This window comes from Ylistrum balloti, unplaced genomic scaffold, assembly GCF_031769215.1.
Source record: "Ylistrum balloti isolate Yb309-2 unplaced genomic scaffold, AGI_CSIRO_Ybal_v1 Utg369978, whole genome shotgun sequence".
Lineage (NCBI taxonomy): Eukaryota > Metazoa > Mollusca > Bivalvia > Pectinida > Pectinidae > Ylistrum > Ylistrum balloti.
The window spans coordinates 28,990-44,655 of NW_026782067.1; the positions used below are offsets into that span (position 1 = coordinate 28,990).

General features: G+C 33.7%; 1 protein-coding gene across 2 annotated transcripts in view; it reads left to right on the forward strand.

Annotated features, from left to right (window-relative positions):
* The first annotated feature begins 474 nt into the window (after positions 1 to 474).
* LOC132547789 (protein sine oculis-like) overlaps positions 475 to 15,666 on the forward strand; it is a 35,781-nt gene continuing 20,589 nt past the window's right edge. For both annotated transcript variants that reach the window (XM_060211593.1, XM_060211594.1), the window contains exon 1: positions 475 to 1,300. In XM_060211593.1, the coding sequence (XP_060067576.1) occupies positions 504 to 1,300 (797 nt within the window). In that variant the 5' untranslated portion in view covers positions 475 to 503. The remainder of the gene's footprint in view (positions 1,301 to 15,666) is intronic.

Genomic DNA, 15,666 nt, shown 5'->3' on the forward strand with positions numbered 1-15,666 from the left:
TATTTGTATATTCTTTCTTTCTTTCTTGCTATTTGTAAAACTCTGTATACAGAGTCAGGCGTCCACCATCAGACACACAATACACGGTCTCGTACTGTATTACAGGCACGTTCCTTAGCGAGAGAGCAACACTATTTTATAGTTCGATGTGTATCTACACATAGTAATGCGTTTCATTCTCATTATAGTAAAGTGGATAGTTTATTTAAAAAATCACCCATATCTTATGGTTATAGTATCAAGTATAAAAGTATGACAGATACAGTTCATAAACAACAATAGTGATCACATCAGGTATATGAGAAAGGACAATTACCCGTAGTGGGGCCACGCCCTTTAAGATTGTGGAACAGCCTCTCATGACGATGCGGCCAATCACGGCTCGTCACCCGACATTGTCCTCAATCAAAAGCATTTGACATTGTAAATATTATTGCAGTTATCTCAACACGGCATATCGGACTGCGCTGTGCCAGACGACTCGACATCAACAAGGAACGGTGATGATGGACACGGCACCCAGCCTCGACCCCTCGGGCCTGAGCCCCGACCCAGTAAACTGTGCCACGGCTATCCTGAGCGTGTCCACACACAATGATTCAACTGGAAATGGAAGCAATGTTACCATGACGAGGGATGTTTCATCTACCCACAGTACCGATACACTTAACGGATCGGGGGACAACACACAAACTTCAAACCCCGCCTCACCATCCTCTGCAACAACCTCGGAACTTTTATCAGGCAAGAATCTGACTTTTTCGCCTGAGCAGGTGGCATGTGTATGTGAGGCTCTTCAACAGAAAGGTGATATTGACAGATTGGCCAGATTCCTGTGGTCACTACCTCCTAGCGAACTCTTAAGAGGTAGTGAGGCCGTCCTCAAAGCCAGAGCAACTGTTGCTTTTCATAGAGGAAGCTACAGAGAACTCTATGCAATCTTAGAAAGTCATGAATTCCATGACACCAATCATTCTTTTTTACAACAACTTTGGTACAAGGCTCATTATATGGAAGCTCAAAAAATTCGCGGTCGACCTTTGGGTGCTGTAGACAAGTACAGACTGAGAAGGAAATACCCTTTGCCAAAAACGATTTGGGATGGAGAGGAAACTGTATATTGTTTCAAGGAGAAATCTCGTCAGGCTTTAAAAGAGTGTTACAAACAAAATAGGTACCCAACACCAGACGAGAAGAGAAATTTAGCTAAAAAGACAGGCTTGACTTTGACACAAGTCAGTAACTGGTTCAAAAATCGCCGACAGAGAGATCGGACCCCGCAGCAACAAGCAGTAACGGGGTATGTATATCAGAAAAGAGAATATTAATGTACAGTCGGGGTGTTATTTTCAGTACAGTGCAGTCTACCCACGGTGGTTATAACATCATAAAAGTTGCATACGCAATACTGGCTACGAGGGAGCCGGTTGGGGTAATATACACCTTTTATGTGTGGAAATATTTAAAAATTTCCTATCTAGATAAACCCCATGTCATTATTTTATGAGCAATTTATTCACTTCCCCGGCACAAATGATATTAACATGAATATCATGTTTCACGGACCAGTATCAAATGTTGGTATTATATTTTAAAGTGAATGCATTAATTTTCAATCGGCGACACACCGATAGCCCTGGTGTTGTAATTAACTGGGCTAAATAAACCTGTCCGACGTAACAAGTGTGAAAACGGAAGGACTAACCTATACTTTCCACACGTTTAGCAGCAGTTCAAATTTCATTAGAATTTTTTCAGAAATCCTTTAAGATAATTTAAATAATATAAACACGGAAACTAAACATATTTTCATGTTTTTTACTGTGTGGTCTTAAACAAACGCATGAAAAATAAAGCAAAAATGACGCGACAATCTATAAACATCTCAGTTGTATTGTACAAAGGACAAGGATATCGTTTAACTTTGTTACCTCAGTGTTTTCTTTTTAAGAATATCAAATGGCTTCCCGGTTTGAATAATAATTAAATGTAAAATTAATTGATGATAAACGAATTTACTTATCCCGGTAGCTTCTTTTGTTATAAAGGAATTTAGAAAACCTTTAACATATATAAATGTGACTGTATATGAAGAGATGAGATTGTAACATTTAATACAGGAAACATGGCAGTCCTCAATACTTATACTTACTTAAGATTTTTCGAGCTAAGATATCCCAACTCAAGTGATGACCGTAACACATAGCAAAGTGACAGGGGACCTGTCAGAATACCCGGTGACAATTCTTAAATGTCTGAATTTTTTCAAATATGAAAACATTATACACATGCTGACATCTGATTAGGGACTGAGTCGTCCATATTTTGAATTTCGAAAATTCAATTAAAAGTAAATATAAGAGAGTTAAATGGAGTGGTGCGTACCACTACATGGCCCGTCTACAGCCGTCTGTAGCTTATTGTTGTTCTGTGTAAATTGGGGCTTATAAGAAAGACCTTCATATTAAAGAATAAAACCCAAGTGCTCGTCACTTGTGTCGCCGGAATGACTCTCATTGATAGAAAGTGGACGTAGACGTGGGGACAATTGTGGAAAGATATTTTGGTGATTAAGAACGAAAATCTAATTGAGAACGAAGTGTGGAATGTTTTCACGCCATAAACTAATGTCCTTTTAAGTTAAGCTGCGCCCATATCAACTTAGTTAGATTAGGGGGAGAGTACACGTGACACAACAAACTAATCAAACAAAAAGGTATTTGATTAGAGAATTCCTAAATTACTTAATCATACACGTACGCATCTGAAATATTTCATGTCGCGTTTATATTATACAACCAATTAATATGTATTTTCCGATAATTACATTCCGTAGATAATCAGTTGTTTTATTTTTCTTTCTGTACATATCCGCCGTAACCAATACAAAAACAAATTACATTTGCACGACATCTTCTATGTTTACAGGATGTGAAACTACATTCCAGTTAATTTTTACTTTCATTAAAAATCCGTGCAAAATGCACATTTTACTTGCTTGCACATTTTAGTACGTTTGACATTTTTGTCTTGTTATAGAATGTTGCCTTCTGTTAAAGTACCTCAAAATATTTGTAAAATGCCACCATACAAGGATATCAATGCAGGTTTAGTAAATTAACTTCTTTCGCCGTAAAATTATTTATAAATCTTGATATTTCCAATCCAATTTACTCTATTTCTAAAATAGTTGTAAAACGAAAATAACGGCTAACACAAATCTGACATATAAAACAAAGAACGACATCAAACTATTGCTTATAGTTTTTAAACTTTTATTTGTAAATGTAGAAAAAGTAAATATATAAAAATTCTACAATTTCAACAATTAATTTGATTTTCATCAAGCGTTATTATAATACTATTTCTATTTTGATGAATAAACGAAAATCATTCCAACATGAATATGTTACTGAAACCTGCGGCGACTAGCCATTGAATAAATTGTTGAATATTAATAAGTAAGAAACATATATAGAACATAATTGTGCTTGGAATCACTAATGTTGGTGGTTATAAGGACAGGGTTTCTACATATCATACGATAAATAGCCCACAATTGATTCCTATAACCACCCAGAGCTGTTTGATACGATCTCATGTCATTACATCGTTACTCCAGCGCTGTTCTTATGTTAATCAAGAATCTGCATATTTTTTCAGGATCTTTGGTAAAAATTTGTAGACAACTACAGTCTGAACATCGTTGAGCTAGTCTGCTTTTATTTTCCTGTGAAGAAATAAACTATTTTGCATTTTAGATTTTGTCAAATTATCTAATGTAACAAACAGAACGTCTTTATATAAATTAGGGCAACAATTGTAGCGCCGTCCAACCGTTAAATTAACAAGTTACTGTTTATTTCAGGAGAGAAAATATTTTGCAACCTTATCCTTATCTTGATGGCCCCTTCTGAGTTGTAATCACCGGAGATAGGATGGTCCTTTCAGTGTTTAATTGTCAGAGCGTCGTCACTTGCTCGGTCTTTTCGCTTCTCCCAGCTACCCCACCCGTGTAATCACCTCCCTTTGTATTCCATTTCATTTGCATACCTCCTGGCAAAACGCTAATGTGAAAAATCAAAATAAGGATGCGATCTAAGTCAAACTCAGGTGTATAGCTCGGGGCTATGACCACCTCTTCCGACCTCATATTGAGGATAACGCCGCTTGAGAGCAACCGGGGACACGGGGAAATTATACCCGACATTTTCCATACTAATTAATTTGAAATATAATTTTGCTGGACAAGAAGGCTATGATTATTCCCGCAGAGAACCCTGCCCTATGTCTACAGCGGAACAGCTTCATCGTACGATGTCTTTAACAGGAAACAGGTCATTCACTCAAAAGCTGTTCTTCTACGACTATAATGAATCCTACCGCACCAGTTTGGCCAGCAATTACTCTTTTTTTTTCTAAATTATAGTTTGTTCACACATATTAGTGGTTTTTGGGTTATTTTTTTCATTTGTTCGCCGTTCTCAATTTTTTCTCAGAGTGTAACATCTATCAGGACAGAGCTAATAACCTGTAGAATGAAGCCAACTAAATATCCTCCGTTAAAGTTATTGCATCCGGAACAATTTTCCATATTTGAAATGCTCAATCTTTACACACCAAACACTTCTTATTATATTTGCATATAGACTGTCAAAACTATGGGTTTAGATTACAAGAAAATATTTCATTACAATATCGAAATTGGATTTGTTAAATCGAAATTGTAGTTTTAATTTTTTTACTATTTGTGTAAATTTGTACTAGAAAAAGTAATCGACTTCGGTTGGAATTCATAAAAATAACCCAGTTTTCAGTCAATTTTGCCGATTTAACTGGGTATGATGAGAGTGATTAAATGTTCAGTAATTGCATCATACATTTTGTAAATAAAAAACGATAATAATTGATAATGGTTATATTAAATATTGCATTGTAGAATATGAATAAAACATTAATGAAATCAAAATATGTTATAATTACCTCATTTAGGATTCGGACATAAAATTGATTTTACATATAACATTTATTCGGATAAATCCTGATCGCTCCGGAATATACAAGTCGGGAGCGGAGTATCCGTTTATTATACTGTAATAGCTAGCCACGGGAATCGATACCCACCCTACTCGCGGAACATCAAGTGGGTTAGGCTACTCGTTCTATGATAACTATTAACACACATTAATCAGTGATCAGCGGGTAAAGGTTTGACCACGCCCCTTCAATTGTGTTACCGCCCAGTATGACAGGAGCACAGGCGGTGTATTGTTATACTAGAATTAACCATTTTATAATTACTAGAAATGGTATTATACTGACGTGGAACATCTGGAAAGGGATTTAGAAATGTACAACATTTAATTCATTGTTAGATCGATCGGCTTACTAGAACGTTTACACTTAATTCACGTAACAGTTGTCCAATTTATAGACAATAATACAGATTTCTGGTTAAGTTGACATAACAAATCCATGTGAAGGATGTATTTTGCAGTTGTTGTCTCTCTGACCCTATACTTGATATTGATGACTGGTGTGTATTTGTAATGTTTGAAACGATGACGAAGAAGATACATATTTCCGGACAGCAGAGTGGTATGGTGTCATTTGAGTACGTGATTCACTAGCAGTGTAACCATACATCCGTTCGGATATAAAAGTTGCTATTGAAAACATTGTTTACATTTTGCTTCTTTACAATTATCACCTGCCAGCCAAAGACAAAAATGATTTTATACTTTAAAACAGAGGACACAATTAACAAGAAATAAGAAAGTCCGTTATTAAACGATGTCTCGGTAAAATTGTTATGCATGTAGAGAGACAGAAAACAGATAGAGAACAGCACAGTCATAAACTTTATAGCAAACATCATAGTTATTCAGTGAATCAGAAAGTGTCTTTTCGTGGAAATATTTATACAATTGGGTATAGTCCTCAGACGTCTTTTTGTCTAATAATTTCAACACGAATAGGGGAATAAGACTAGTTTAATTAGGACAACGTAATTTGTCAGTAATAAGTTTGGACTTTGTACAAGATTATTGCCTTTTGTTTCCTGGACCAGTCCTTAACAAGTCCAAATATCATAGACTTGATACCAACGCCGAGACAGAAATCAACTTAATAAAAAACGCAAATGTGTTGTACAAGTAGAAACCACTGACACGGATAACCGAAATATCTTAAATAAACATAACGTAACAAATATGTTATCTTAAGCAACGAATTAAAAAAAAATAAAAATAATAAACTACCGGGAAAAATAACAATAACATAACAACGTTTTCACAATCTGAACAATATTAAAATAAACTCAGAGTGGATATCGTTAACATAATATATGTTTCCATGTCAGTCTGTAACTAATGTTTATATATGTGTCCTACAGTCTCGTGCTCGCAACAGCCGGCCTTTATTTTCCCTGGTCGGGAATATCACCAAGCATGACTAGCTATAGAGTATCGGGTGACATCAGATGACGGCTTTTTGACAGCACACTGTCTTCGTGTTAATTCTCATATTTCCATTTCTTGATGGCAAACGTTTTCCGATTACCAAGATAAGTGAGTTTTGCATAATACTGGCTCATATCATACTGGGATTCGCTTCTGTTTTTCATACAGAGATTTGGCAACATATGGTAGGACAAGAACGTCGAATATTTTGCTATTTATTATAAGTTAGACAAAATATATTTTTGATATATATATATGTAAAAGTTTCTTTATCTAACTGATATGCACGAAAATGTGTTTTTTCTTGATATGATTTTCGTTCTTCAAATAAAAATATTTCAACAATTATATAATTTCAATGGTAAGTATGTTGAGAGGAATTAAAGAGTGTCTGTTTTTCTACTGTTTATGCGAGAAGCAGACACAAGAAATTCTAGGAATTAGTAAACATTGAATGACAATAAATTAGTAGATACATTGATGTTTAATAAGCTTTAATACATACAAACATTGATTACATTTTCATTGAATTTATTTATAAAATAATAACATTTTCTGCACTGTTACAATTCAAAACAGATGTAATTAAATGAGGAATACAGAGAAGAACTAACAGAATAATGGAAATTTAATTATCCTTACACAGTTTAGTGTTAAAGACATTGGGTATGTTTAAACCTACGTCGCGGTTTCAACAAATCAGGCCCACAGTACCACTGACGAGTCCTTAATAGACTCTGAAATACTGTCTATGAATTTAATATAAATTTGTATCGAAAGGTGCTAATTATTAGTATCTATGGCAAACCAACTTAATACTTATTCTGCGTACAATGTCGATCTTGTGTCAGTAAATTATGTAAGACATCTGATGTAGTATATAAGATTTATCGTATAGAAATTAAGTAAGATACTTTACATTGTACATGGATAGATCTTATTAGATAGCTTACTTAGTTTCTATATAAGATATCTTATATGGTATTTCAATTATCTTAAAGAATTGAAGTCTCGTTTCTATATGAGATATCTTAAAAATAGTGAGAGTTCGTGGCGCGGAAAAAGGAAAACTGAAGTCTTTCCAATAATCATTTGGAGCGCTTCGAAATATTCGCTCGATGACGACAGGAACATGCTCTTCAAAGATGTCGAGAAACATTTTCAGAAAATAAAACTGATCCTAATCTACGTTAATGTTCAAAAATTATTATTGGTTATAAAAACAAGAAAATCCGCTCTCATTGTGTTTAAATATTTTTGTTCAAAGATCCGTTCGACTTGTCACAGTGTTCGAGGAATTTGACAGTTTGACAAAGTATCGCTCCTATATAAGATATTCTATGTAGGATAAGACTTTATATAAAATATCTCATATAGCACCATTTAATACAAATTAAAAGTTGGTTAGAGAAGAGACAATAGTATAAAATATGATGCATCATACAGCAGTTTCGTCCTTCTGGAACTCCTCCGTGATGCTAAGGGTCTGAAGTTTGAAACGTAGGAGCCTAAAATATATTTTACAGAAAACCGAAATATCCCATACAGCATCTGGTTCAGTTCTAAATATACTGCATTAGATATCGTATATAATTGATAGAAATATGGACAGCCATTGCTCCTTGCATAAATGATAATTTGTCTTGCCATATGTGGGTCCTCAGTGCAGTCTTTTGATTTGAATAATTAGAGGATTAAAGACACATGGCCTTTGAATAATTTTATGAATATAGATAATTTAGGAATAAAGAATTGTAACAGATAAATGCGGAATAGTTTTACATTCAAAATATTAAATCATTTAAAAATATTACGCGAAATGGCAATGTTATTGTATTCAAATTATTTAATTTATTGGGTAGATGATTTTTGTAACTATACTAAAAGGTTCTCCAATAAAGACACAAAATTTCGTTGTGTGCCTTATGAATGATCAAACTTGAATGTTTCACTGGTTGCAGTGTCATATAATGGTTGACTGTAATTTACTGTAATTTGGGGTGTAATTTGGCGTTGGATTTGTTTCTATAATCAATACAATATATTTTATTCTGGTAAAGGAAAAATTCGAGGATGACATAACGTCTAAGAAAACAGCACTTAAGATTCAATGAGTAATTTTAAACATTAAAGCGTTTTCATTTTAACGTCAAATATAGTCAAATGTGCGCACGTGAATATTAAAATTAAATATGACGAAATTGTCGTATTTAGAAATTGTTTTAATTTATGGATACTGATCCTCTAGGAATTGATTTAGGGAATATTACCTGGGGTTGATGGAGTATTATAGCCTTTGAAGTGATAAGGATTAAGCGATTCATGACCTGATGACAATTTTACGTAAATGCTTCAGATGTCAGGTTTACTTGGGCTGATGTTTATTCATATCCAGGATAGTCTGTTACACTGAAAACTTCTGAACAATTCCTAAGAAAGGTGTTGATCAAGATCTTAAATATAATTAATGATAGACGTACAAGTGTATCAGTCTCGTAAAAATGCCAAGAGAATGTTGTTATGTAAATTTGCTAGGTAGTTTAGAGTTTTTCCTTTACAATGGTTGATACGGGCTTGTCTTGATAAAATATGTGTGGAGGTCATACCTGAGGGTATATATGGGCAGGACGGTAACACGACTTCAGCTTAACCGTGACGAATTATTAAATAATAATTTCTAAGAGTTTACAGTACCCCCAAAAACGAATATTTCTAATATAATAAGTATATTTCGAATATATGTACATTTGCTGAAAAATGTTTTGATCTCAGTAAAAAACATTCCTTTATGAATAGATCACAATCGGATGTCAAATAAACTATTTACAAAACTATTTAAATTATGTTTATTACACACACTGCTAAATATTTTATTAAAAACGGAATTTCCTTTTGACATTGTTATAATCCATAGTATTATATATCATCAAATCTTTAACATTTTACAAGGATAACTCATTCGAAGAAATAATAAGATCTGCCAATACATACAATTAATAGATACTCAGCGGGTATTAATTAATGATTCGGGGTACATATCTATGTCCATTTAAACCCACTCGCATTTTACGATATAGTACATTCCATTCATGGACAGAATACGGACTATTATAATAATATATTGAAGTGACAAGTGACAAGCATTGTGATGGCGTTTAAGATTTATAGGTAATGTCATAAACAGTATCGTCTTTATCTCTTCCTACTGAATCGCCCCAACCATAACTCAAAAATGTTAAAGTTCAAAATAGAAATATGGAAGTTGTGAATTTGTTGTCAACTTCGATAAACTGAAAACAAATGCAGGTATGAAAAAGATATAAATTGAAATGATTTACTTGACAAAGAAAACGTGCAGAATATCGCTTGCTTAGGAAAACGTTGGAACTCAAATTTATGCACAAGTCCCTGCTCAAGACGTTTGCACCCCCATGTTATAGACACTGGGGGTTAGAAAAAACAATAAAGTATACAACAATCCGCATTCCTAGGAGGAGAGTGATAGCGAGAATATTGTCCGGTCTCTTATGTGGTCGTCTGAAGGTGATACTAGCCAGAGACGGACCATTCATATACGTAAACGTGGCCACTGATAGGAGCCAGAGGAGCAGGGGGTTTGGGGCACCAAACCCTCGTTACATGTGTAGTATGATAACAACCAGGATCCAGATATATTATTCGTTAAGTCTATGTTACCGTATTATTCATTCATACCGGTTTTCAATGAAGTATCCTTATCATAACCATTACCGATATGAAATAATCAAGGTAATGAGAACATATTTCTAAGTGTTCTTTTCAAAGATGTAACGGGGAAAATTTTCACCTGACATGCGTGAAACAAGATTGTTGAAAATGCAGTAAGGTAATTCAATTTTCCTTAAAAAAACCCCTCAAAAAACAAGCATACAAAAAACTTTTTAAAAAATGAATTATTTAATAAATATTTAAGGAGGGAAAAATTTGTGTATAATCATGCCGCATTTTGCGGTTTGTTGCGACTTACGTTCATTGTGTGTGTGTGGTTTTTTTTCTCTTCCTTTTCCCTTCCAGTGTTTTGTATTATAATTTTAAAGTTAAAGTGGAATATTGATGTGTTTTATAATAAATGTTTGGCTTTCTTTCCGACATATTGAAGTATCTAGATTTCTAACTGTTCACATTTCTACAGATAACTATAAAAATGCTATATCACTGTAATTTTTAGGTTTTATTTTCGTTGAAGTTTAATTTACAAATTCTAAGTTACATATTTAACTGCGGTATACTTTGAAAGGTTCGCTTTTTTATATTTCATATTGTACTTGAATGTTCGCGATGTATTTTATTTTTCTAATTTCGTTTCGTATTATTGTAATTTTTAAAACTTGCATATTTCTCTCGGTATATTTTAGAATATTTCATTTACACATCTGTTCCAGTGGATATATTTTCGAGTCATTTATTGCAGTAGAATTTTATTATAATCAATGTTACATACAAGCAACAATTTCTGTACTTGATAAATTTGAGTCACTTATTCGGAGAATTGTATTTTGTCCTTTCTAAGATAATATTCTGTATAATATGAAGGATTTTTATTCCTCTGTTTGCTGTGATGTATACTACTGTTTCTGGTCTGTGGTTTATCTTTTTACAAGGCCTTTTCGTTAAATGAATATAATAAAAATTGTGTTAAGGCAGCCCCCCTCTTCCTCTCCGTGATTAAGATGATAGTTGCCTCATGTTACTAACTTGATGATGTGGTGACCCATACGCTACAACTGCTTCTGAAATCAAACACACGCTTAAAAGGATTTAAAATGTGTCAGATATTGAACACTATGGAAATAGTAATATTAGAAAAAGCAGACACTACAGGAAATCAACATCAGGCGATTTTACGATAAAAACTACTAACAATTGAATTGCACAAATATTTGTTTTAAATAAAGGAACATTGGACGTCGGATGAGAGAATGGCCACCAGCGACGTCACATTGTATCATCTGACTGATCCTCAACTGTCACCGCAATCACTTTGTTAATGATATTGACTTAGCGCCCCCTTTAAGTATTCCCACCTATTTCATAATATGACTTGTTGGCTTCAACTCATCACCTAATAATACAGGTGATTGGTCGCGATGCCGCTATTCGGTGCCGATCTGTAAGAGTAAACACGTCGCACAATGACCGGGTGTGACCGCTGGTGTTGGCACTGGGCGAACCATTAGAGGACCGTGGTCGTCCATCATTAATAATGTTAAATTGATGTAAGGAAAAGTAAAATTGTGCTGTATTATCGATCAAATCAGAAATATATTCAACTGAGAAAATTAATACTAGATTCATATCTGAGTTAGCTAAGTTGACATACCCTTTTTATGTATTAGATAATTGACTTTAGAGGGTCACCCTGATACATTGTAGTTTATTTCTTAAGCATGCTTATTTTTCTGATACAGAGAAAACCAATGGTTTGGTTGCGAGTGAAAACATATCTGCTGATATGACATCTACGATAATAGAACGAAATCAATTCTGATATTAAGTTGAACATTTAAGCTTCAAATCGAACCTCGTAACCACGAAAACTACACCTTATATTTTCCCTTTGTATTGAAATTTAAATTCGTATAGAAAGATCATTTTTCCTTTTCACGAGTTTTCTTTGCTGGTTTCAGTTTGATCTTATTACCGGAGGTTTATGTTGAAACTAGTTCATACATTAGATTCAGAACACATGTAACCATTGTAATGTAACTCGGAAATATCATAGTGTGAGATACATATCATTCTACGCTTTTTATTAGACCTGCTGGTTTGCTGTCAATAACATGGTTCCCATTTCGAGAGCGTAGCATTACTTGGAATGTGACAAATTTGTTTTTGAAACAGCTGTATGATTTCCCTTTAACTTTTTTTCTCAATTTTTTCACTTTCGTCGTCACAATTGCTGTTTTAGAAATATTTCCCCTTTAACTTAGATTTTGGCTAAAATTTAAGTTATGTTTCATAACATGATATATATATAGAGAGAAAGAGCTTTTGTAGCGACGAATCATTGCTTCGCTTTTGGCTAATATTTCTTCATTTCAGATTGATATTGAAAATACTGTATAAGGTTCTGTCCAATAGGATGTTCTTGACTTGTTTGTTTCCCTGAAACTAAACTCTGCTACACTTAGATATCATATCCTAGTTTTAATGCTTACAAATCTCCTATACATCTCAAGCAATGGTGTCTCTGTTTGGGTGCTTAGTGTTAAGAATTTCAGTTGATGTCGTCTATTCCATAAAAAAAGTTGATTGTTTCAGTAAAGAACAGGCATAGAGATAAACACGATTTAAATATTCCCTAGTCTTCGGTTTTCTATGAGCATTTGTTTTCTTTTTTAAAAAATCTTTTCAAAAATATGGCATATAATGTAAATGCATATATATTGATTCTTGTCTGTATATATTAGTAAGCACAACTACGTCGACCTCATTCTTGAAATGTGAATAAATTTGTAGTGTAAGTTTCGCATAAAATAGGAAAGTACTGATTATTGTGCTGGTGTAAAGTAGAAATATATAGAGATTCGTATTGTATGTAAGTGACGTATATGTCTTGTATTATTTGTAAATATATTGTATATGATGAAGTAGTATGTATTGTATGTAAGTGTACCATGTGTGACTGTATGTATTTGAATGTACAGTAAGTGTATTGTATGTAAAAGTGTTGTATTTAAGTGTATTTTATGTGAGTGTATTGTATGCTAGTAAATTATATTTTTGTGTTGTAAATTAGTAAATTGTATTAAAAAATAATGTGTTTTGTGTTCCATATAAGTGTATCATCCGTAAAGGTATGTTTTGTATGCATGCTTATTTTCTGTAAGTGTATTGTATGTTTGCATGTGCATTGCACGTATTTGTACTGTATTTGCGTGTGTTTTACGTAGGTGCATTGTGTTGTATTGTATTTAAGTGTTTTGTAAGCGTATTGTATTTTTGTGCATTGTACGTAATTGAATTGCAAGTGAGTGAAATGTATGTAAATGTATTGTATGTTTCGTATTGTATGTTAGTTTGTTGTATGTCTTGTGCGTTAAGTAAATATATCGTATATAAGTTACTAGTATCTAAATGTATTGTATGTAGGTTTATTGTGTGTCTTGTACTGTATGTAAATATATTGTAAATAATGAACTAGTAGGTTAGTGAATCGTATGTAAGTCTATTCTATGTTAATGTATGTTGTTCAAGTACATAGGTGTTAACAGAACCCATACCAGGCATACTAATGTGAAATTATATTGAATCATGACCATAAATATACATTTCGTTACTAATATTTTTTTAATTCAAAATTAATCTTATGTCGTATTCTTCAATTTATCCCAGATAAATATGAGATTATCACTTCGTTTAATCCTTTTTGTGATATTCAATTGACACATTTGAAAGAAAACATAAAACTCTTCAAAAATTCATTCAAACACAAAAGGCGTAAAATGGCCTACTGCTAGCTTGACGAAGCAGAACATGTATAGCAAAGAGACAGGTAGGGTTGACACTACAGTTACACCTGTTAGGTAGCACTACAAAAAGTACACGTATAACACGCCAACAAATTGGTGCATAACGCCACAGAAAAAATAAATCCACAAATTTAGAAATGTAGAGAAAGTATGTACTTTTGTTATGATTTGTGTACTGGTACTATGATCTGGTGAGCACATGTCGTCTTCACCTCTTGTAAAGAAACATCTATTACAAGTGAAACGGTTGTATCGAATGATAAATGGACCATCCTGTGACATCTACTAACCTTCAGTGTATAAATGGACTCAATATTTACTACACTCCTTTTTACTGGACTAGGAAACTGGCAGTGAAGAACAGGTGCTCATTTCGAAATGTGGTTAATACCAATACTATTTCGTATCATCTTAAGTTACAAGATAATATATGAATTTTGAGCAAATTCTGCTTCAAAGATTGTGAAAATAAAACCGCAGAAGTGAACAGCATTTTTCGATTCGAAGTTAGAATTACAGTAAAATCAAAACTACATAGGACAACTCGTTCTTCTCGGACTCGTCAGTACACGCTCAGTGAAACGAGATAGAAAGCAACACGAAAACCACCTGGAAAGTAAAACGTGTGTTAGATAATTTCTTGTTATGTCAAGTTTTCGAAATGAGAACCAAGAGAGTATGAAAGCTGCACGCCGTACTTCGCATTGTGTAAGACAATCGAATGAGATCACGATGATCAAGTAGTTGGATTTATTAACGGACATTTTAGAAACATGTCTGTATCAAATGTATTTTAACTCTTTTTATCAATAAGTTCTTTCTCACCAATCTGACCATCTTATAAGCGTTTTAACCTTCACAAATTAATAACATTTTACATTGAATGTCATTCAGTTTATGTTGATGAAAAGGTTTAAACTAAAGATTCTTATTATGTAGAGAATATCGGAAGTAATTTGCGCTATTGTTTTTATCGTTATCAAAGTAAATAATTGCAAGTCTTAAAATAAACCACATTCGAATATTTATGTGTAATGAGAGTGGATGGAGAATATAACACTAGATCTGGGATAGGATTTCTTGAAGTGCTATACAAAAATCCACATTAAACGAGATAGTGTGGATAGGCGTATGTGGTGTTTATTTATGGGAGACAATGTGTTTGTACACAATGTTCCTAAAAAATACGGCCTCAGGTGGCTGACGGGCCGCGGTGCTCGGACAGAGTCTTCATCGGAGGAGACCTGAGACTGGTGTTGTAATGAAGGATTTATCAGTAACGCGACACTGGTCTGGCTGGTATCACACCTTTATGTGGCTGTGTTTAAGTATAGTAGATTTAGTTACAATTTACTATCGCAGGCTCATTAGAGACCTTATACCAGATTGTGATGTCAAGTATCAATTTGTCAAGAAATTAGTGAAATGGATTTCGTAAAACCAGAAAATACCTGAATTAAAAAAATATAAACATAAAACCCCCCATATCCCACTTTTCAGGAAAACATAATCATTATTTTGTTAAAAATAGTCTTTAAGCAATTACGAGTTAATTCTTCGATAAAATGCGAAGAATGTGTATCAGTCGAGACGGTTGGTCTGGAGCGTTGTACGATACATGGTTACAATTCTGATTAACACAGCTGACACATCGTATTGAGTTGTCCAACACCTATCACCGATTGCACGTTAAG